Raw genomic sequence first — 20,731 nt, forward strand, 5'->3', positions numbered from 1 at the left:
CAGATGAGCGGGACGCCACGAGCACTCATCATACGGACAAGTGATAACCGAACGGGAGAGGTTCATAAGAGACGTGCAGGCAAGAAACCAAAATATAGTTCCTTTGGGTTGACTCTAATTTAAAATGGTGGGATGTCCACCCTTGGGTTGAGACAGCGGCGGGGGTTGTTAAAAGGAGGACCCAAATGCCCTACCACCACGTCGGTCATCACTCTTGTGGTGGCCCCTTCTCTGCGTGCCTCCCACCGCTTGCTTCTAATCGGACCTACACCAACACATTTGAATTTCTTACACTTTCTTAAATGTCCCCGTGCGGACTGGATACTTTGCTAAGTTGACAAAAAAAGGAAAAAAAAAACGCTTCTTTTTTAAATACAAGCAGGGAGAATGAAATGTATCTGGGGGAGGACCCTTTGGAGGACCACCCGTTAGGTGCTTAGCGACGGTTAAGCAGAGTTGGGGTGGCAGGGAGGAATATGCCTCCCTCTGATTTATGTTAAAAGAAGAAAAGGATTAAAGAGGGGGGGTTCTTCCCTTGGGGGGACGTAAATGAATGTAGCCTGTAAGAGGTAAGGCACCTTTTTTTTTTTGCGTCCCTCAGTGTGGGAACTTGGCCTATTCGTCTGCTCACTTGTTCTCCTCTTTGTCTTGGCTGAGTCACCTACTTCCGCTGCAGGGTATCCCTGTACTTTTCTAGCTCTTCAAACCGTAGGTCTTTTACACGTAGTATCTGTCCAAAACTGCATGTGGGGGGGAGAGTGATTGACTGTGTGTGGCGTGGCAAAGAACGGGGGGGGAATGTACACCCCACTGGTGGTAACACACCCGAGCGAAGCGTCAACGTGTTGCAAAGTAGCAATCGGTTGGAATCTCATCGTGAGGGGTGTGTAGATGGACGCATAACAGATCCAACAGGAGAACATTCACCCTTTTTACGATGCGTTGCTTTTCTGCACAACATGGTTATCTCTCATGCATAGAGATAATATACACACAAGTGGGACACGCTCCGCACGTCGCTATTCATTTGAGCGTTTCCTTTTTTTGGTACCTCTGCAAGGGGCACTGGGGCTGCATGGTGAGGCCGTGAAAGTGTCTCCACATTTGGGGGCACACGTCTTCCATTTTTTCGATGTGGTTCGTGGTTATTTTGTTCTATCCAGTTGGGAAAAAAAAAAAAACATACACGCGCATGTGAATATGCGTGTGCATATGCATATATACAGAGGTATGTATTTATGGGTACACTTTGCTGCGGTTGATGGGCCGCCTCCATGTGCGGACTGAAGAGCCCAAGTGAATTACCTTGCAGAGGTAGCAGACTTTACTGTTCTTGTACTTTACGACATACTGATGCATGAAGAGATCAAATGTGTTGCAGCTTTTTCCCATCTTTTCAGTTTTGTTTCCCTCCAGGTTGGCTAGCTTCTCGGGCAGGCAGCTAAGTTTGACAGGGCATCGCCGTGCGAACTAGGTAATATCACCCGAGGGGGAGGGTGTATCTCCCAAATTGGTTACCTGGAACGAGTGACACGCCAAGCGGAGTGCCAATTAAACCTAGGGAAGTTTCCCGCACTGTTGAGAACACACCTTGGAAGGGGATCGACCCACCGTAATTAACACGCACAGGGGAATTTTTTTCCGTTTTTTTTTTTTTTTTTTTTTTTGCACTCCTGTGTGGTTGGATCACATCGTGATAATGTCACCTGTGCGATGAGCCGAAGGTAACTCTTCTCATTCCTTCGCGAAGAAAAGTACATACCGCTTACCGACGAAGGGGGCGGAGTGAAGGAACGCCAAAAGAATAAAATTATGCAGTGCCAGTTGGAGGGGGATATGCTCGAATTAGGTCCCCTTTGGGGGGGACTCTCTTTAAGAGATACACTAACGAAATGGAGAAACATAGCGGCAGGTGTGAAAAAGGCAGTGACCATCAGACGTGGTAAAAATGGTTAAAGTGGTTAACGTGGTTAATGTGGTTAATCCCTGGCAAGCACTGCCAATGGTGCCCCACCCTAGCTGCCCTGGAAGACGCAAAAGTGGAGAGGCTGCAGAACGGCATTGCAGCGCTCCTCGATGTTCTTGTAATAGCCCTTGGTCTTGACGTACTTCCCCGTGAAGTAAATTTTCTTCTCTTTGTTGATATTCCGGTCCATGTAACTCATTTCTTCTCTGATCAGATCGGCGATGGTGAGGGCGGCATCTCCCGTGTTTCGTAGAATTTTCGTCTTCAAAATGTTCTTCTCTTTTTTGAGGTTCTTCGCCCTCGGTGCACGTGCGCCTTTGCCTTTTGCCTGTAGATCCGTTGAATCCATTATTGCATCTGGCATTGAGGAGGTAGAACTCGCATCATCTTCAGCTAGCTCATTTGGGAAATAAGTAGAAAAGGCCTTCTTATATCCCTCCTGCTGTGCAATTAAAATCATATCGGTTAGAGACTTGTCAAAGTTGGGAGCGTAGCTAACTTCAAACTTTCCTTTGTTTGTCTTGGTGGAGGAAGCCTTAATAATATGCATATGGTTGGGTTGCTTTTTCTTCTCGGAGAAGTAAATCGACTGGTTGTTGATCCACTTTTTCAATTGGTTTAACTTTTCGCACACGATGTTGTTGAGGTAGTTGTCCAGAGTGGGGAAGTGAAAGGTATTCGCATGGGAGGTGAGCGTCGGTGGTTTTGCCATCTGGGGTTTTCCCATCTGGTGGAACTGCCTGTAGGCGATTTCCTTCTTTTCCGCGTAGAGCAGGAAGTCGTCCACGTAGGGGTCGAACACGTAAATTTTCTCGGGCTCGCCCACGGTGAAACTACTACCAGTGGCACTATTACCAGTGGCACCATTACCATTAGCAGGGTTACCCCCTGTGGCGTTATTACCACCGGTAGGGTTACCACCGATAGGGTTACCAGTGGCATTGTTCCCACCGGCAGGGTTACCACCGGTAGGGTTAGCGCCTATCCGGTTGGGGCCTCCGCCCGACCCAATTGCTGACCCCCGAAAGGGATAATTACCCCTCTGTGCACCAAAGTGAAAAAATCCCGCCGATGAAGAAGACACAGACAAGTTGGTAAAGGAAATATTAAAAAGGGTCATCACATGGAGCAGCTTCACGCAGAACAGCTTCAACTTGTTGACTTTGTTAAAGTGGTATGGAACGAGGAGGTACTTGGGGGCATCCAAATCGCTGAAGTAGGTAATCGTCCCCCACAGGTGAACATTTTTGTAGAAAAACTCGTTCATGTAGAAGAAGGAAAAAATATAGTTGAGCGTCTCAAAGAAGAACTGTTTGGAGTAGACATACTTGTATGTAATGACCCCAAATTTTTCGTTTAAAAAATTCTCCTTAATTTGCTTAATGCTTAGTTGTTTGGTTCGGTTAAAGTTGCTGTGGCTGTTGTGCATCAGAATGTATTGGACGTGCGAGTTTATATTCAGCTGAATGATCAGGATGAAAAGGTACACGGCGTAGAAGAGCATCTTCTGCATGGAATAACTTAACACTTGTTTTTGTCTATATTCCATGGTATCACAGAAAGAGAAGAAATCCAAACAATAGCTAAGCTTACAAAAGTCGAAATCGTTGAAAGGTATATTCATCAGATTGTCATACACGTAGTAGTAGGACTGCAGGTAGTTGTATTCGTTAGACAAATTAAGGTGGAAGAATTGGTAACAGTCCTGTAGTAATTGTTTTATCATTTTCTTATTTTTGTTTTTTACATAAATCATGTTAAGCAGCTCCATGTAGTTGTTGTTCGCGTCTTTGTAGAAGAGGTATGCGTTCAGCAGGTCCATACTGATGACTATTTTGCGCTTCTGCTTGTGCAATCGTTGACCCATAGTAGACGTCCCGCTATTTGCACCACCAGTTGAACACCCAATGCTGAGAAAACAGATCGTGTTTAGAATCGCCCGAATGTCCCCCTTGCAGATCTCCACCAATTTGCTAACCGCCTCGTTGCCTATGCTGATGCCCTCCCTGTCACAGATAAAATGGATTCGCCCCTTTAACGTCTCGTCGTTCACACTGTCTACCACAACCACTTTACTTACCTTTCGGAGCTCCTTTAAACTTTTGTGGTAAATATCGTTGCAGATGCAGATTATTGGTCTCTTGATGATGCTCCTATTTCGCTTGTCCTTCTTTGTCAGAAACTTCATCACCGCATCTATGTTTTGGTGCGTGCTGGTCATACCGTCGATCTCATCTACGATACACATGTTGGGTCTAGAACTTATGGAGTTGTTACACACAACGGATTCTAGTAGTGGGATTAGCGTCTCTTTATTCCTGTCATCACTTCCGTTTATTTCAACCACGTTGAATTTAAAATGGTTAGCAATGACATACGCTAAGGTTGTTTTCCCCTTTCCTGCTGACCCACCCAGGAGTAAGATTCGTTGGAATTCGCTGCTCTTTTTGATCTCCTCTTCCTCGATTTTATCATTTCCATGTGGAGATGTCATGTTGGCTGCCCCTTTGGCTATTCGCTCGGTCCACTGCTTCATCCACATGAGGACTTCCCTGTTGATCGTTTCGTCTGTCAACAGTTCAGAGAAATATTTGGCCCTGTACTTTTCCACAAAACTGACGCTCGTTTGCGGTTTCACGGTTTTTCCCTCATCTTGGTAAAGATTCTCCGACCCCGTTGGCTGCTTTTCTCTCCTCTCCTTCCGCTTCTGGTCCTCCTCTTTAATTTCCTGTAGAACCTTCTCCAGCATCTTTCTGAAGTCTTCGCTGCTTCGTCTCAGGAAGATGTTCCTCGTCCATTTTCCACCACCTTGCTGTTCTTCCTCCGTGTCATCCCCCAGACCTGCAATGTACTTTCTCCCCACATTCTTCCCCTCACAACCAAACTTCTTCACATACACAGGGGGGTATATATCATTGCAGTCGTAAATTTTAAGGTACTCATCGATGTCTTCACTAGTGCTAGCCAATTTGGCACATTCGATCCTGCATCTATATTCCACTTCTTCTGGCTTAAAAAATATATCGTCCGAAGTTAAGTGTTTTTTATAAACATACTCCCTCATAAAACGGTAGTCATTAAAAACGTAGTAGTTCTGGAATTCTCTATTAAATGGGGGTCCTGTGATGCAGTTTATGAAGGCGGTCTGCTGCTCGAGTTTCGCCTTGGCTGCTAAGAGTGCATTCCTCTCCAGTTGGTCGCTTTTTTTTTTTTTTTTTTTTTTTTTTTAACAACTGTTCGTACTCATCGTAGATGTCAAATTTTCGCTTGTTGTCACTGGCACCCTTCGTCTCCTTTTCGATCTCTTCAATGAGGGCATTGTCCAGCCCGTTCAGCTCGTCCAAGCCGCTGAAGCCGAAGTTCATGTTTATCGCGCAGGGGGGGAAAACCAATCTGGAGTGATACCAATACGGAATAGTAACAATACGGAGTGCTGCCACCCGGACGTGTTGCACATGAACTTCGGCTTACCGGAAGGTGGTACCCCGGTTTATCTTAAAATGGCCAATGAGGTGATGACCGGGGGAAAAAGTATAACTGCAGAGGATAAACCGCCTGGTCATTGGCAACCTCTTGGCAGACCCTTCCAAGTTGCTTCCTCCTTCACAAAAGCAAAAACAGAAGGCACATGCCACAGGGGCGAACTACCACTTGGGCACTTTTATTCCTCAAAAATATGCTCTCCAGGTTGGTTCCAGTTTGGTTCCAGCTTGGCGCCAGCTTGGTTGTCCCCTGCGGACACGAACGAGTGACGATGCAGATGTGAGGCATACACACCTTCGCCGTGCTTTCGTTTGTCTTTCCCCAGGGGTGGAATTCAAATGGGGGAAAATCGCATTTACGTTAGGGGAGTGGCGGGGACGGGAAGAACAAAAAAAAAAAAAAAAAAAAAAAAATGCCTCTACTAAAAGGCACTTCGAAGTTACTCGCTTTTTGCGGTTCCGCTCTCCAATTTTTGTAGCGCCGGAGGGATGTTCGCCTAGTCCGCCCATGTTCGCATCACATAAATATGCCCTCATCAAATATGCTTTTTTTTTTTTTTTTTTTTTTTTTTGCGAACGCATACAAAAATGTGCATGTGTGCATCGCGCAAAAAAAATAAAGCGGCCTTTCAGTCCTACCTTACCCCCAATTGGGAATTACTAAACGTGCGTGTCATTATGTTGCAAAAAAAAGAAAAAAAAGGAGTTGCTTCTTTTGACTGAACTTCCCATCTTGGAAGTGTGTATCCCCTTGGTGCAAGCCACTATTCTTAGTGAAGGACAAAAGGACGTGGCGTGTTGGGTAGGCAGTGCTCTTCTGCACACAGTTGTGGAAGATCCGTTTCGCACAAGGGGACACGCTCATTTGGGTTTCGAGCGGTGAAGAGGGAACAGCTGGAGGGTGATCAACCGGAATGGACATTCATATATAGACCCCCTTACGTACCTACGTGTATGTACACCTATGTAATAACCCATGGGGGAAAATAAAAAAAAAAAAAAGGAAACTTCCCAATTATTCATTTCCGCTGTGCCACTTTTTCAACCATGTGACAGTTCACCTGACCACTTGTCCATTTTAAGTAATTCGAAAGGGATGATCCAAGTCAGTAATTGCGTGAAGTGCAAGTGGTGGAAAAGAAAGGTAACGATTTAATGTCCTCAGATGGTTACCCAAACGTCAAGGTGGTACATATGGTTGCAACTCACATGGGGACACGCAAGGCAAACTCAACTGTGCGGTAGGTCTCCATGGGGAGGCAACTCCAAGTAGCGCCATTCTGCGGAAAAAAAAAAAAAAAAAAAAAAAAAATACAACTAAGAATGTATCGTGGCTTTACCCTGTTTATACTTTCCAACTGAACAGACTTAATTAGAACGTTTGAGCAAACCGCATGGGTGTCAGGACAAAACGTTGCACGGTTTTTTTTCCAATCGGAGAGGCATAGAGAATTTTTTTTTTTTTAATTTTTTGCCGTGCTTGTGATCCCCGCAATTGCCTTTTTCCCACTCCGCGAGGTTCCAATTCTGGACATTTTTTTTCTGCACACAAGGACGCTCAGTGTGCGACCTCCCGCTTGCGTTGATGCGACTGTTCTCGCAGGTTGGTCTCTCTGATCGGTCTTGGTGGTCGGTCTCCCTGGCTGCTTATTTGCTGGGTACTTGCATGTGCACACCCCGTTACACAGTAGCAGCGCCCCCCTGGGGAAGGGCATGCAACTTGCGCGGCCTTGCGACCTTGCAAAAAAAATAAATAATAAATAGGCAAAGTAGGGCAGAACAGGAAAAAAAACAAAAAAAAAGAAACAGGAAAAAGCACCCCGAGTTGGTAAAATTTGCACTTCCGTTAAAGAATGGCATTTTACCAGTCGGAAAAAAAAAGCAGGCAAAGCAGTTCAGCCCAAAATATTGAGGAAGGAACCAACAACTTATGCAACCCCAAAGCGAGCATATTACAAGGCGAAGAGGAAGTTACACGGAAGGCGACTTGGAGCAATGCTCACCATGCGTTAAAAGTAAAAAACGAAAGCGAAAGCCAGGGGGGAAGTCGCAACCGAAGTCGAAGCGAAGGTCAAACGGCAGGTCAAGAGGCAGATCAAGTAGCAGGTCGAAGCCGCAGCTCAAGCCGAAACCTAAGCCAGAAGTACCCCCTCATTGACACCGGTTCTCCGGCAGACGAAGCTACCAGCACGGTCCCCCCCGATTCGAAGGAAGGCCCAAGTGAAGTAGCGAACTCGTGTGGCAGCACGTGTAGCGTCCCCGCTCATGAAAAGTTAAGCGACAGGGTGGGAGATACGCTAGGAGACAGAAAAGTCGACAAACCGCTCAACCTGCCGAATAATAAACCGGGAGAAAAGGCAGTTTCTCAACTGCTAGTCCACCCACCCGTCCAATTGCCAACCCGCCAAACCATGAACTGCTACCAGAGTGATGCGAAAAAAAACTACCTCATGAGGCAGGCTGTATTTTTCACGCCCAAAAAAAACTGCGTAATCGTAAGTAATGAAAAAAAGGAAATTGGGAACAGAATCGGCCCAAATGGGAATGACGAGCATGCCTTGAATAGCACTTTGCACAAAAATGGTTCTTGGGTGGGAAGCTCTGATCAGAGGAAAGCGGAGAGTTCTGGTGGGACCATTTGGAAGAGCAAAGACACTGTGTTGTCTTTCAATAGTGATAAGCATGGCGTTAACCATAGCAACGTCAATTTGAACACGGCGCCTGTGTCCTTCTCGCAAAACTTTGGCGTGACGGAGAATGCCATCGCGGGGGGACACTACGCGGCGTGTGCGGGACAGTATGGCAACGGCGTGGGGGAGTACACCGTTGGGGGGACGGAATACGGTGGAGGAGGTGCGGGGGAGTTCCCCTTCTGCAATGCAAACAACTGTTGCAGTGTGAGCAGCAGCCTGACCCTGCAAGGAAACAACTTCAACAGTCCCACCAGCATAGGTAACGTGAACTTTCTCCAAAATGGAAGCAGCATGAGTGGTAAGGTGACAGCAGCGGCAGTGGTAGCCGGAGGGGGGGGAAATAACAATGAAGGCAGTCTGGAATACCTGAATATATCATCCCAATGTTTCACGGAAAAGAAGAAAGACATCGTGTACTTGTTTCAAGAGCTCCTAAGTTATTGCGAGTGCTTAAAAAGGAACAGGAAAAAAAGCACCGAGGAGATTAATAAAATACGAATTAGCTACAACAAAGTTTCGGATTTGCTAAAGGAAACATTGAAGAGGGAAAAAAACAGCCACATAAAAATTGAGGAGCTGAGGAATATTATCATTACATATGACGAGAAATTGGACCGAGTTAAAAATAGCTCCGAAGGGACGATATCAAATTTAAATAAAAATGTACAAACGTTAATTGACTTAAACAACAATCTCGAAATGGAAATGAATAAAGTTGCAAATGAAAATCAACAGTTGAGGAAAATTGCACAAAACGAATTTAACCTGAACAAAGAAATTAATGAGTTAAGAAATCAGATTGAAATTTTAAACAACGAGAAAGTTGTTCTTGTAAATCAAATTGATGGACTTCGGTTGGAAAACTCGAAAATTGAAAATGAGAAAAATGTCCTCCTCAGCGATAAGACATTATTACACTGTAAAATTGATGAACTTGAAAATGGGCTGAAAAATAAAAATAAAAAAAATATATTTAATCAAGCAAATGGGATTGGACAGGAGAGTAATCCATTTATAATAAACTCAGACGAAGAAATAAATCAGCAGGTGAACAACTACCTAAATTTGAACCATGAACAGCGGACGGAACTGTTCAAGAATTTCCTCTATCACTGGCGCGAGACAAATAAGGCCGGTCAGAAGTTTTACGAGCAATCCTGCGTCGCCGGCGCGCCGCTCTAAGGTGTGGCGGAATAACGACGGAGCGAAGCGAAGCGATGTGAAGACGCTGTTTTCGCTACGTAACAAAGCAGCTGCGTATCCACCGCGCATCATTCCTGGAGGACCACACCCACGTAATCGAAATTGTTAGTAAAGGTGAACGTCTTCCTCCTTCTGGAGTTTTTTCTTTTTTGCGTATGTGCGCAGGTAGCACAAATATGCCCACCGTGAGTAGTATATCTGCACACATTTTTTTTTTTCAGCCGAAAGGTGGACCACTTTGCAGCCATCACACGGGTGTCACGTGTGGGGGTTGCTATCTGCATGTGTGCCACTACATGTGAAGGTACGCCTGTGGGTACCCGTGCAAATAGCAACCCCACTTTGGCTATCTTTTTTTTTTTTTTTTTTTTTTTGTTTTATTCACCCCCTTGCCCCCATTTTTTGTGCACACAATCTGAACGTTACTTTTTTCACCTGAACAGTTCAGGGAAAAAAAAAAAAAAAATACAAATATATATGCAAATGTATATATACATATATGTATGTGTAAACGCTTCAAAGCTAAGCAAAAAGAAGGAATCCCTTTTAAGTGTATCTTCTGGCGGTTCGTGATTGTGGAGCAAGATGAAGCAGCTCTGTCTCTGAGCAAGATTCGTTTCCCCAGGATGGAGAGGGGAACGCTATATATCCTGAGACAAATTCGCTGTAACGTTGCCACACTTTCGTGTGCGTGAGTACACCCACCGCTGCTGCGCTCCCCTTTACGACTTATCCTCTTAACCAAACATAACGAAATTAAAAGGGGGCGGGTTGTTATTCAAAAAAAAAAGATTAACAAAACAGGTTGGGGGAATCTTCCATTCGGCACGGTATGTGCAACACGCGTGTTTTGCGACATTTGGGGGAAGAAAAAATGCACGACGGGGACGCACATGTACAAGCGTGTATAAATAACAACACGGTATGAGGATGTATATGCGTTAATCTACAGTGTATATATGTGTACACACACGCACACACGTTTATATATATACATCAAGTTGGACGCTGCCAAAGCTCGCGCCCCGGGGCTAGAGGCATCAAAAATGGATGCACTTGAGTGGGGAAAAAAAAACCTATACATTTAAAGATAAAAAAAAATAGCTCCTACACACAACGGGAAAAATTAAAGACAGAGAAAATTTTCTTCTCAATGTTAAAAAACAGAACAAATGGTTTCTCCATCAGAACAAATGGTATCTACAGCAGCGCAAATGGTTCCTCTCCTTGCGGGGATAGGCAACTAGGGCCACCGCGTTTGACAGGAACTCCTTCGGGAAGTCGGCCTACTACATATTCGTAAACACGTACTGAATGTCCTTCCAAACGTCTTCGATGTTTTTATTTGCATTGATGAAGATGCATTTGTTTTCATTTAAAAAAATGTTGATGATTGGCATGCAGCCGTTTTTGTGCGTCTCGAAGCGCTTCCGCAGGGTGTCCATGTTGTCGTCTACTCTGCCTGTGGGGAGGAGGGAAACGGGAACAAAGTTAAGTGAACAGGCGAAAAGTGAACAGGCAAAACGCGAACAGTCGATGCTGCCGCGCTACGGCTTTGCTGACTTGACTTACCGCACATAAGCCCCCGGTTCATGCACCGTTTAATCATCGTGTCCTCATCGCAGTAAAGGAACAGACACAAGTGCACATATGCGTACGTCCCTATTACGTTCATCCATCCGTCAAAATTGTCGTAATTTCTGGGAAACCCATCTATTATAAACTTGTACTTTGCCTTTTGGTTAAACTTATTTCTCTGCAAGATTTTCTGCACGTGTTCGTTTTCGTGTATGCCATTTTGGTATCTCAGTTTCTCGTGATAGAAATCAAGGTTATCGTTTTTTACCTTTATGCTGTCATCGAACACGTCGAATGAGAAGCTTTTTTTTTCCGCTTCGTCCTGCAGTTTTGTGGGTTCGCCCGTTTTGGTTTCTTCCTCCTTTTCCTGCTTCTTCCTTTTTTCAATTTCGTTCTCCATTTTGATTTTCATCAGTTCTAGGGTTATTTGCACGGGCGCTATTTTTCCTGCGGGACGGGGGGGAAGCGGCATGATGAAGTGGAGGGGCTCGTCTCGTGTGTAGCTGTGCGTGTTCCGATCTGGTTGCCACCCAAGCGGGAGCGAAACTGGGCACCTACAATCAGGTGTGACGACATATCATGCATAGAGGCCCTCAAAATGGGGAACCCCCCTCGTGTGCGTTTTTTCGTTCGAACCATTATTTATGCAATCCTCGACAACAGCCTGATGTTTCGTGTCTACTTCGCCCTTCTCGCATTTTATTAAGTACTCCCTCAAGCAGTCACCTTAAAAAGGGGGAGGAGGAAAAAAAAAAAAAAAAAAAAAAAAAAAAAGGTAGGTGTGGGGGGAACCATTTGAAGGGGCCAAATTCCAAATGGGTAATTGGCCCGGTGCAGTGACTAGCATAATCCTACCTGCGCTGATGTGAACAAAGTCAAATTTGTCTTGGATCAATTTGCACTGCGTTCCCTTTCCGCTGCCTGGCCCTCCGAGCATGAATATCTAAAGGGGTGTGACAAAAATGTGGGTGTAAAATGAGCCACCAGAATCAGCATGCAAAATAAGCGAACAAATGGGCAGGGCAACCCGAAGGCCCCTTCTCCTCCCCTCTTGTGTGTCTCTTCCACCTTACCACAAAGGGTTGGTCTTTACCCATAGCAAAGAAATTGTTGGCAAAGAATTTCTCCTCAAGTTTTCTATCTCTGTGAAAGTGTGTTTTTTCCCCAAAGAGGCTGAATTTGTAGAGCCCGCTGGACACTGTGCGTTCTTCGCGTGCAGTTTTGAAATGCCTTCTTGCAGTGCCCCCCCCGTGGCAAAAAGCATTTGCTGCACTGACACTTGGGGAAATAGCTTTTTCGCTCTTCAGGTAAACAAAATTGTGAACCAGGATTTTAGAAAAGTTAGATACGACTGAGAAGAACACTCCTGCGTAAATCCTTTTGTATTTCATATGTGCGCCGTGGGGGAGTCGCACCTACGCTGTGTGGAAGCAGCACCTACGCTTAGTAGAAGCGGCACCTATGTAGTGTTTGCGTAGTACCTTACGCATGTTTCTTTTTACTCTACAATAATTCACCGTCGCGTTTAGCTGCACTTTTTTGCTTCATCGTTTTCGCACGTTTGCACGTTTTTCCACCTCTTATAACCGTATATATTTTTTTTTCTCCTTCGCGATGAAGGGAGAGGGAAAACATTTTATTGGGCGCCTCCTCAGGTGGAGAGTTTTTTCGCTTAAAAAAATTCCCTTTGTGTCATGTCGGTGATGCCATTAGAGCTTTGGAGCGGCGTACCGCAGGGCGCGCATGCGTCACTCCACATGCAGAGCATCACCAGGGGGGTTAAAGAAATGTACACAATTGTAGGGATGTGCATACGCTGGGAAGTGCGTACGTTTGTGGGTGCATAGATGAGCTCAGTCGGTTTTGCTAGATATTTATTCTCTTGTGCGCATTTTCCCTCCGTGGGAGCGCATTTTTGTGTTCAATGGGGAAAAAAAAAAAAAAAGCAAACAAGCAAGCAACAAATTAAGCAAGCAGGAGAAGAGAAAAAAATGAACAACTTGAAAAAACAAACAAATACGCAAGTGGGGGGAAGCCCCATTTGCACATACACCTGTGTGCACCTTGCGGTGAAAACATAAAGGCGTAAAACGGGAGAGGGGCACAGTAACAATGATACAGTCGATCATCACGAGGGGAAAAAAAAAAAAAACATATATATATACATATATATATGGGCCCCCTGGCATACGCACACACACACACACGGGCGTGAATCAATCCACACAGTGTAGGTTTACACGGAAAAAAATACAGGGCGCACACACGTGAGTCATCCCCCTGAGAACGCATCGCAGGGGGTGCCAAACAAACTCAACCAATGGGCACGATACCTTCTACAATCGCATGGAAGTGCTCAAAGCGGTAATTAAAATAATCGGGGGGGGAAAATATGTTGAAGGAAAAAAAAAAAGGAATTAACTTTCTGGTGACCTCTTCTATAACGCTATGGCATAGGCGAATTATATTTCCTGTTAAGATAATATCTGCGTTATTTTCTGAATGGCTAACATCCTTTTGGCGAATGTAAAGATTGTTTAATTTGACTTCACACAGGAGAATGAGGAGAATAATTTTGTCCATTCTGGTTTTGCAAAAATTGTCCATATTTGTGAGTACATTATTTTTTATTTTATTGATTGCCTCGATTTTAATGTTTATGTACAATTCCACTGCGAGAGGAATATCTTTTAAAATGTGTAGGATGAAATTTTTGCTATTGTCGTTGTTGTTATTTGCCTTGAAATGGTAGCAGCTGCTTTTTCTTTCTCTCCGTTTAATTATTTTTAAGTCGTCTTCGATGGATTGGTAAGTCTCGTAATATGCGCACCGAGTGGAGGAATATTCGGGGGGAGTTTTTTTTTTTTTTTCTTTTTTTTCATCCTTTTGGTTTTTTTTATTTGCCTTGTCCTGATGCTTCTTCTTTCGCGCGTTATATGCAAACGTGGCCAACCCATTTTGCTCGTAGAAGAGGTGAAACTTGTCCCAGTTTTGCTGCAACTTTTGCTGCTGCAATTCGGCATTTCTCACCAAGTTCAGGTATTCCTGGTACTCCTCAATCGCAAGTGCCTTCAGTTCGTGCACCTCCGCTAGTCTTATTTGGTGGTTCGCTTTGGATGGCTTCTTCCTAGCGCTGTCCTCCATTGTGTATGTGCACAACTACACATATCTGCTCATACCTACATGGGTCTACTCATGCGTATATCGGTCTGCTCATGCATACATCGGTCTGCGCACCCCCCTGTCAGTAGAAGCGCCGCGGGTTCCTATAATCGAACGTGTCGTTCACTGGGTACTTGGCATGCAGGTACTTTTCGTACAAATGAATCTTGGACTTGTTTGAAGACCATTTTATTTGAAAGCACTTAATTAAGTTGTCCAGGTTGTCGAACCATACGTTAGCATAATTATCGCTGGAGTGGTTTAGGTTTAGTAAATTAAAGGTGGTAATGTTTGCGAATCGGAAGAGGTAGAATTCCTCGAGGCAGCTAAAGGTGAAGTCGCTGTCAATGACATTCTTCATGCTGGGCTTTCGCCCGAACCAGTAGGGGTGGAACGGGAAGTCATGCAGCGTTTTGTTCGCCTTTAAAAGCATTTTGCGTTGGTGTGATGCGAACAAGGAGTGGAGCTCTCCTTCGTGGAAGATTCGCACAAGGGGGCGCACTAAGGAGCGCACAAAGGGATGTAGATTCCTATATGCATACGCGTGGGTAGGTACTTACTTCCCCCTTTCAGTCCTCCCTTTTTAAAGACCCAACTCAACGTCATCCTGGATTTATCGTTGCGCCATGTGAAAAAAAATGTGCCTATTGGGTTAGCCCGTCGGTCGTCCGGTACAACCTTATGTATTTTTTTTTTTTTTTTTTTTTTCCCTGCGTTTTCTGAGCCTACTCACAGTAGAGCTATAGAGTACCAACATGCGTAGGAAAGCATAGGCAATTTTTGCGCGCGTTTAAAATTTGGATTTTTTCCCCTTCTCCTGCCCCCTTGGGTTTTTCTCACGCGTGCACATGGGTTTACTTACATGCGCAATACATTTACACCATGCATGAGTGGGTGGTATGCACTGCGAAATGGCGGTGTACGCGTAACTGAGTCATCTGACTCCGTGAGGCCGACCTTTCCGCGGGGCTACTTTTATTACCACATTGAGGCAATTTTTCCCGACAAGGGCGCAATCGCGCAAATCACGAAGCCCAAGTGCACAGCGTTAGGAAACCGTTCTCAGGAAATGTGCCCCCACCGGGTGCGCCCATGTGTTTGTGGCCACCCCGCTCGGTAGGCTCTCACCCAATGTATATATGCGTGTACATGTACGTGTACGTGTACGTGAAGCAGCGGGTACGCACTTGCCTAGTTCGGGACGTAAACACAAATCGTGTTATTCTTTTCTTTTTAACCAAATTCTCATGAAAGAATTTTTTTTTTTCTTCCTTTTTTATATTTTTTTTCATTTTTTGTTTTTAAGCTGAAATTTTTTTTTTTTTTTTTTTGCAAATCTTCACAAAAATTTTTCATTTTACACCCCTATGCAAATGTATTTATTTTTATTCGTACGTTAGGAGTTAACGGACGATTGAGCGATTGAGTGATTGAGTGGTTGAGTGAGCTTATGTGGCATGTATTATGCGTGTATGCAAACGTTCAGGAGCGTGTTTCTCTGTGCGTATACGCAGAAGCAAAGCTTATGTGTTCAGGCGCTGATGCCTCCGTGGCATTTTCGGCCAGCGTGTGCCTATGTACGTGGAAGTACATGTGTATATATATTGGCATATGTATACATTTGTATGAACACGTGCGTATGTGCGTATGTGCATATGCGCGTACAATGTGCTGTTTGCCTATTCATATGTTAAACGAGGTTCGCACCTTTATTCTTTCCTTCCCGTGAAGGTAACTTGCGTGTATTGGTGAAATACTTACGTGAGAGAGTTCGTTTCCCCCATATGTGCCTATTAATTTTTACAGCAATTCGAAACGTAGGCAATTGACCACAAAGCAGTTGACGGTGGACGAGCTGTCCCCCCACACACCCATATTTTTTCCTTGTGTTCCTATTTGCATTCCCACGTATATAAAAATAATATTGTTGGTGTGTATTTATACGTGAACATATTTGAAACGTAGATTTGTATTGAAATAAAAAAAAAAGCGAATTTGTACTTTGGTTTTAATGCTTCTTTCCCCCCCTTATTTTTTTTTTTTTTTTTTTTTTTTGCATTCGTATGAGAGAATTAAGTTTCCCTTTTGATCATTTTGTTTATCTGTTTAAGTTTTTTTTTTTTCTCGTCCCACGCGTACTACACACCATTTGTGACGTCGTTTACCTTTGCATACGTTGTGTGGTAAAAAGGGAGGGAAAAAAAAAAGTCATTCGCAGGGTATGTGTACACATATATGAATTTCGCGTAGGTGTACTGACGTATACGCACATGTGTATGTTCCACATTTATTCACCCGAAGGTGTTCGTTTTTGTGTAGTGCCACATGCATATCTCTGCCTGCAGAATTATGTGCCTATATATGTACGTTACTTGTATGCGTGCTTATAGTTTCGTTTGAATAAGCTACGGTTCGATTTTTTTTTCTTGTTTTTTTGCTCGAACCTTTTTTTTTACCATTTTTTGCGTGTTTTTTTCTTGTTTTATTTTGTTCCATCTGTGTATCTTCTCATTTGTTTGCCTTTGGATCTTCCTTTATTCCCTTTTTCATTTCGCCCCCCCGCCTCAACTGCCTCTCACTTTTCTTTGTTGAAACCCACGCCTCTGCCTTGCATTCTCCCTTGCACACTCGTACATACGGCGCGGTTTTCGAATCCTCTCGTTTTACGAGCCACTTTTATCAAAATTAAAAAAAAAAAAAATAATGAAAGAAAATCTTGAATGCGTTAACAACGTCGAATTAGCTGAAATTGAAAAAGAAAAAAAATTAAAACAAAAAGAAAAAAAGAAAGAAAAACAGAAAGACAAGGAAAAAGAGAATCAGAATCAGAAGCAGAAACAGAAGGATAAGCAGAAGGAAGGGAAAGCAAAAAATGATGATTTATGTCCCAATGACGAAAATAGGGTACCCAAAAAATGCGAGCCTGTGAAGAATAGTAAGCCGGGCAATAAGGGAACCAACTTGAAAAATAAAAAGGACATCCACAAGGAGAGTCGCACGAACAATGGGGAGGAGGACGACGAAGACGATTATAATGAGGGCAACAATAGCAACAACAGTGGCAACAACAATGATAGCAACAATGACGGCAACGAAATTGGTAGGTGTAAACTAGTCGAGAAGAGCAACACGTTCACCGTGGTGGGGAAAGGGAGAAGGGAACCAAAGAGTAGGTGTGACGATGGGAAAGAATCCAAGGGAAGTAGCACGTGCGGGGGGGCCACCCCTAGTGGAACGGGTAGTGGCACAGGAAGCGGAACGGGTAGCGGTACGAGTAGCGCAGTAGGAACTGCAATCGGAATAGCCAAAAATGTGCAGAAGGCTAATGCGCATACCCAAAAGACAGGGAAAAAAAAAAAAGAAATGAACAAGGAAAATCAAAAAGCTAACACCAAAACAAACGCACCCGAGAAAAAAAACGGAACGACAAATGTCACAAGAACAAACAGCAACGAACTTGCGAAGGATAAAATGAATGCCCAGAAGAAAGGTACTAAGGAGACCAGTGGTAATGAAAACGGCATACATAGCAACAGCACCGCTGAAGGAAAGATAACGATCAGTAACGCCACACATGGAGAGAACAACGGGAAGAAAAAAAACTCCACGGAACAAAAGAACAAAGCGAATTCTAAAAAGGGCAACAAGAAGAACAAACAAAAGGTAAAAATGGCAGAGTGTGTACTCCGATTTGGGGTGCCACATATAAGCGCACATAAGTGTAATTACCTGCATTCTTGCACATGCACGTGCACGTGCACGCCTTCCCCACCTACACAGAACGAGAACTACCTGCAGAATACCTGGGTGTTTTTATTCGACAAGGAAAACAGGAAGTACTACGAGCAGTACGTGAACGGGTTGGTCTCCCTGGAAACGTTTAACACGATTGAGAAGTTTTACAAGTAAGGGCGGAAAAAGTGGCAGGAATGATACGCGGCGCCACATTGAAGAAGCGGGAGAACACCGCCATACACCTCCCTTCCTGTCCTCCTTCCCTGTCTTAGGAACTACAAGTACATGAAATCCCCGTCGTCCATCAAGGAGTACTACAACATCTACCTGTTTAAGCACAACTACAAGCCCATTTATGAGGTAAGGCGGGCCAGCGGCATAGCAGAGGATGGAAAGAGTGAAAATAAAACAGGCGAAATGAAATAAAAAACAAACGAAAGTGAACCAAGTGCGAAAATATCATCAGGGGGATACCCCAAAGGATTGACGCACCCACGTATACTAAAATATGAAGCGACGCCATCACACTTGACCAAATAAATTCTCTTACACTTCCAACGCAGGAATACTCGAACGGATTTATTTGCATCATAAAAAACGACCACTGTTTTAGGGACAACGTTGCCGATTTGATTTGGGAAAAAATGGTAAGTCCAGGGCAAAGTTCGCGTCTTTTGCGCGCCAACCGTTTTGCGCATTCGAATGTGAGAGGATAATGGACCGTAGATTGCGCGAAAAGGCGAAAAATAAGTACAGCGAAGAAGTGGTGCATATCGGTAGTTCTAGCAAAATTAACGTCTTTTCCCCTTTTGCGCATTCCCCCCCCCTCTTAGGTCCTCCTGGCCATCGGAGAAGAATTCAATTTGGTCGACCTCTCAGGAATACAACTGTGCATAAGGGAGAACGAAATTTTTTTCAAAATCTGGATGAAGAACTACTCGAACTATATAAAGAACATTCTAATGTAAAAAAATGGAGAGAGATTCAAGGAGGCACCACGAGCGTGCCAGTGTTACCACTCCCTGTGGATTCGTGCCAAACGTTGTTCACAAGAGAATGTTGCCTTTTCTTTTCTTCCCCCATTAGGAAACGAGTGAGCGAATTGCTGGACCTGCCACCGAACACATCTATAATAACCAAGATTCTCTCCGTATGATTAAAAAAGAGGAAAAGCGTGAAATTATAAAATTTTTTTTTACGAAATGGAAGTGCATGATCATGTAGCGAAGTAATACGACGGCAAACGCTTCTCACTTTTTTTTTTTTTTTTTTTTTTTTTTGTTCCTCCCCCCCCATTGAATAATCATTCGTAGAATGTGTACTACAACAGGAAGAACGCAAATTTGAAGGAAAAAAATGAGAAAGGGAAAAAGATGTACAACAAGAATAACAAGCCCGTTGAATACCCAGGTACAAGGAAGGACTTCTTCAAACTTAAGAACTACGGAACCATGTTGGTGCCCCCGAACTATGGTATAGGTAGGAGTGATCGGTGTGCATATATTATTGTACATTTTCTTCGTACGTGTATGTCCAGGCACGTGGCCACAGCATAACGCGCAACTCTAATCTACCATTTTTTTTTTTTTTTTGCCCCAAATAAACACCCCCAGGGAATTATAACTTTTACAAGAACAACTTGGACATGAACCTATACTACCTGTATAATCAGCAAGTCATCCCGAACCACCCCTATTTGTATTACCCCCTAAATATGTACAACCAGCACTACAATAATGGCTACCCCGATTTTATGTATGACTATAATATGGGGGGGTACCCCATGGAAGGCTTTAATAACAATTCGATAGACAACGAAGTGCATGCAGAAAATAATTTTGTCAGTAATCAACCAAACGGAGTAGCCAGTTCCGAGAAAAAAAAAAAAATTGACTATGGAACGAAGAACAAAGATTATAGGAAGCATTCTGTCTATCCAAAGAATACAAATGAAAACTTTGAAGATATTAAAAACAGCACGTGTACGTAGATCCATTCGGGGAGGATCACCTTCATGATATTAATGTGATATGACGGTCGTGGAAGAAGCAATTGAAAAAGGAGAAAGATATACCCATTGGACCAGCAGAACAGTGTTGCCCAACGGAAGCGCACAACTTTTTTGGCTAGGTATCAACGAGGAAAGTGCACCATGAGAAATGTTCCCCAAGTGAGCAAGTTTATGAACATACACATATATATACACACACCGCCATGGTCGCGTGTGAATCTGTCGGAGCATGCAAAATTATTCAATCCCGCTGATGTCCCGTGTGATGAAACCTGTGTTGAGATTAAGCTGTTCAAATGGGACCCAAAAAAGGGGGGGACTTACCATGAAGCGGATGTTTTAAACGCACCTATTAGTAGACAAAATAAACTTTTTAAAAATATATATATTTAAATATAAAAAAAAAACACACATTTTTAATTGAGTTAAGCCTATTCTTTCAGTCTCTCTACCAAACCACCTGCTTCCCTCTTAGTCTTTACCAGAATCGTCAAAATAATCATTACCATTATTATTATTGTTATTTTTAGCATTATCATTATTTTTACTATTTTTATTATTGTTATTTCCCACACACAAACACCCTCTCTTTTATTATAAAGAATTAATTAATTTTTTTTTAATTTCGTATTTTTTTTTTTAACTGGACACATTGTGTCCGTTTGTTTAAATTTTTCACTCGAGCTCTTTGTTTTTCTGCTACATGTTCACTGTTTCTGCAACTTTGAACTTTTTTTCCCGTGTTTATTTCTGTCTACTCTCATTGATACCTATTCATCTCTACCTTCAGCAACGCACTTCCGTTAACATCCATTTTAACTACTTATGTGTGATTATTTATTAACATATGTAGCTCTTTCTTTTTTCAACAAATTGTGCATGCATTCAGTTTTAATTATAT

The 20,731-nt window shown here is 43.5% G+C and overlaps 7 protein-coding genes across 7 annotated transcripts; 2 read left to right on the forward strand and 5 right to left on the reverse strand.

Moving 5' to 3' along the window:
- Positions 1-661: 661 nt before the first annotated feature.
- PCOAH_00003770 (Uncharacterized protein) lies at positions 662-1,392 on the reverse strand (the record flags this gene model as incomplete). Its single annotated transcript, XM_020057192.1, has 3 exons — positions 662-740; positions 1,052-1,155; positions 1,306-1,392. 3 exons carry the CDS (start codon positions 1,390-1,392, stop codon positions 662-664), a joined length of 270 nt encoding a protein of 89 aa, XP_019912664.1.
- Positions 1,393-2,015: 623 nt separating this feature from the next.
- Positions 2,016-5,331, reverse strand: PCOAH_00003780 (Replication factor c protein; the record flags this gene model as incomplete). Its single annotated transcript, XM_020057193.1, has 2 exons — positions 2,016-5,166; positions 5,198-5,331. The coding sequence occupies 2 exons, from the start codon at positions 5,329-5,331 to the stop codon at positions 2,016-2,018; spliced, it is 3,285 nt and encodes a 1,094-aa protein (XP_019912657.1).
- A 1,970-nt stretch (positions 5,332-7,301) lies between these two features.
- PCOAH_00003790 (Uncharacterized protein) lies at positions 7,302-9,323 on the forward strand (the record flags this gene model as incomplete). The annotated part of the gene is made up of 1 exon (XM_020057194.1): positions 7,302-9,323. One exon carries the CDS (start codon positions 7,302-7,304, stop codon positions 9,321-9,323), a length of 2,022 nt encoding a protein of 673 aa, XP_019912611.1.
- Positions 9,324-10,633: 1,310 nt separating this feature from the next.
- On the reverse strand, positions 10,634-12,575 carry PCOAH_00003800 (UMP-CMP kinase; the record flags this gene model as incomplete). Its single annotated transcript, XM_020057195.1, has 6 exons — positions 10,634-10,806; positions 10,917-11,369; positions 11,559-11,648; positions 11,778-11,865; positions 11,996-12,364; positions 12,409-12,575. 5 exons carry the CDS (start codon positions 12,311-12,313, stop codon positions 10,634-10,636), a joined length of 1,122 nt encoding a protein of 373 aa, XP_019912622.1.
- A 660-nt stretch (positions 12,576-13,235) lies between these two features.
- PCOAH_00003810 (Uncharacterized protein) lies at positions 13,236-14,066 on the reverse strand (the record flags this gene model as incomplete). The annotated part of the gene is made up of 1 exon (XM_020057196.1): positions 13,236-14,066. The coding sequence occupies one exon, from the start codon at positions 14,064-14,066 to the stop codon at positions 13,236-13,238; it is 831 nt and encodes a 276-aa protein (XP_019912775.1).
- A 100-nt stretch (positions 14,067-14,166) lies between these two features.
- PCOAH_00003820 (Uncharacterized protein) lies at positions 14,167-14,517 on the reverse strand (the record flags this gene model as incomplete). Its single annotated transcript, XM_020057197.1, has 1 exon — positions 14,167-14,517. One exon carries the CDS (start codon positions 14,515-14,517, stop codon positions 14,167-14,169), a length of 351 nt encoding a protein of 116 aa, XP_019912714.1.
- Positions 14,518-16,787: 2,270 nt separating this feature from the next.
- On the forward strand, positions 16,788-19,809 carry PCOAH_00003830 (Uncharacterized protein; the record flags this gene model as incomplete). The annotated part of the gene is made up of 8 exons (XM_020057198.1): positions 16,788-17,747; positions 17,865-17,989; positions 18,092-18,179; positions 18,383-18,466; positions 18,653-18,783; positions 18,906-18,969; positions 19,133-19,298; positions 19,433-19,809. 8 exons carry the CDS (start codon positions 16,788-16,790, stop codon positions 19,807-19,809), a joined length of 1,995 nt encoding a protein of 664 aa, XP_019912691.1.
- Between the last annotated feature and the right edge of the window lie 922 nt (positions 19,810-20,731).

This window comes from Plasmodium coatneyi, chromosome 2 (assembly GCF_001680005.1).
Source record: "Plasmodium coatneyi strain Hackeri chromosome 2, complete sequence".
NCBI classification, from domain to species: Eukaryota; Apicomplexa; class Aconoidasida; order Haemosporida; family Plasmodiidae; genus Plasmodium; species Plasmodium coatneyi.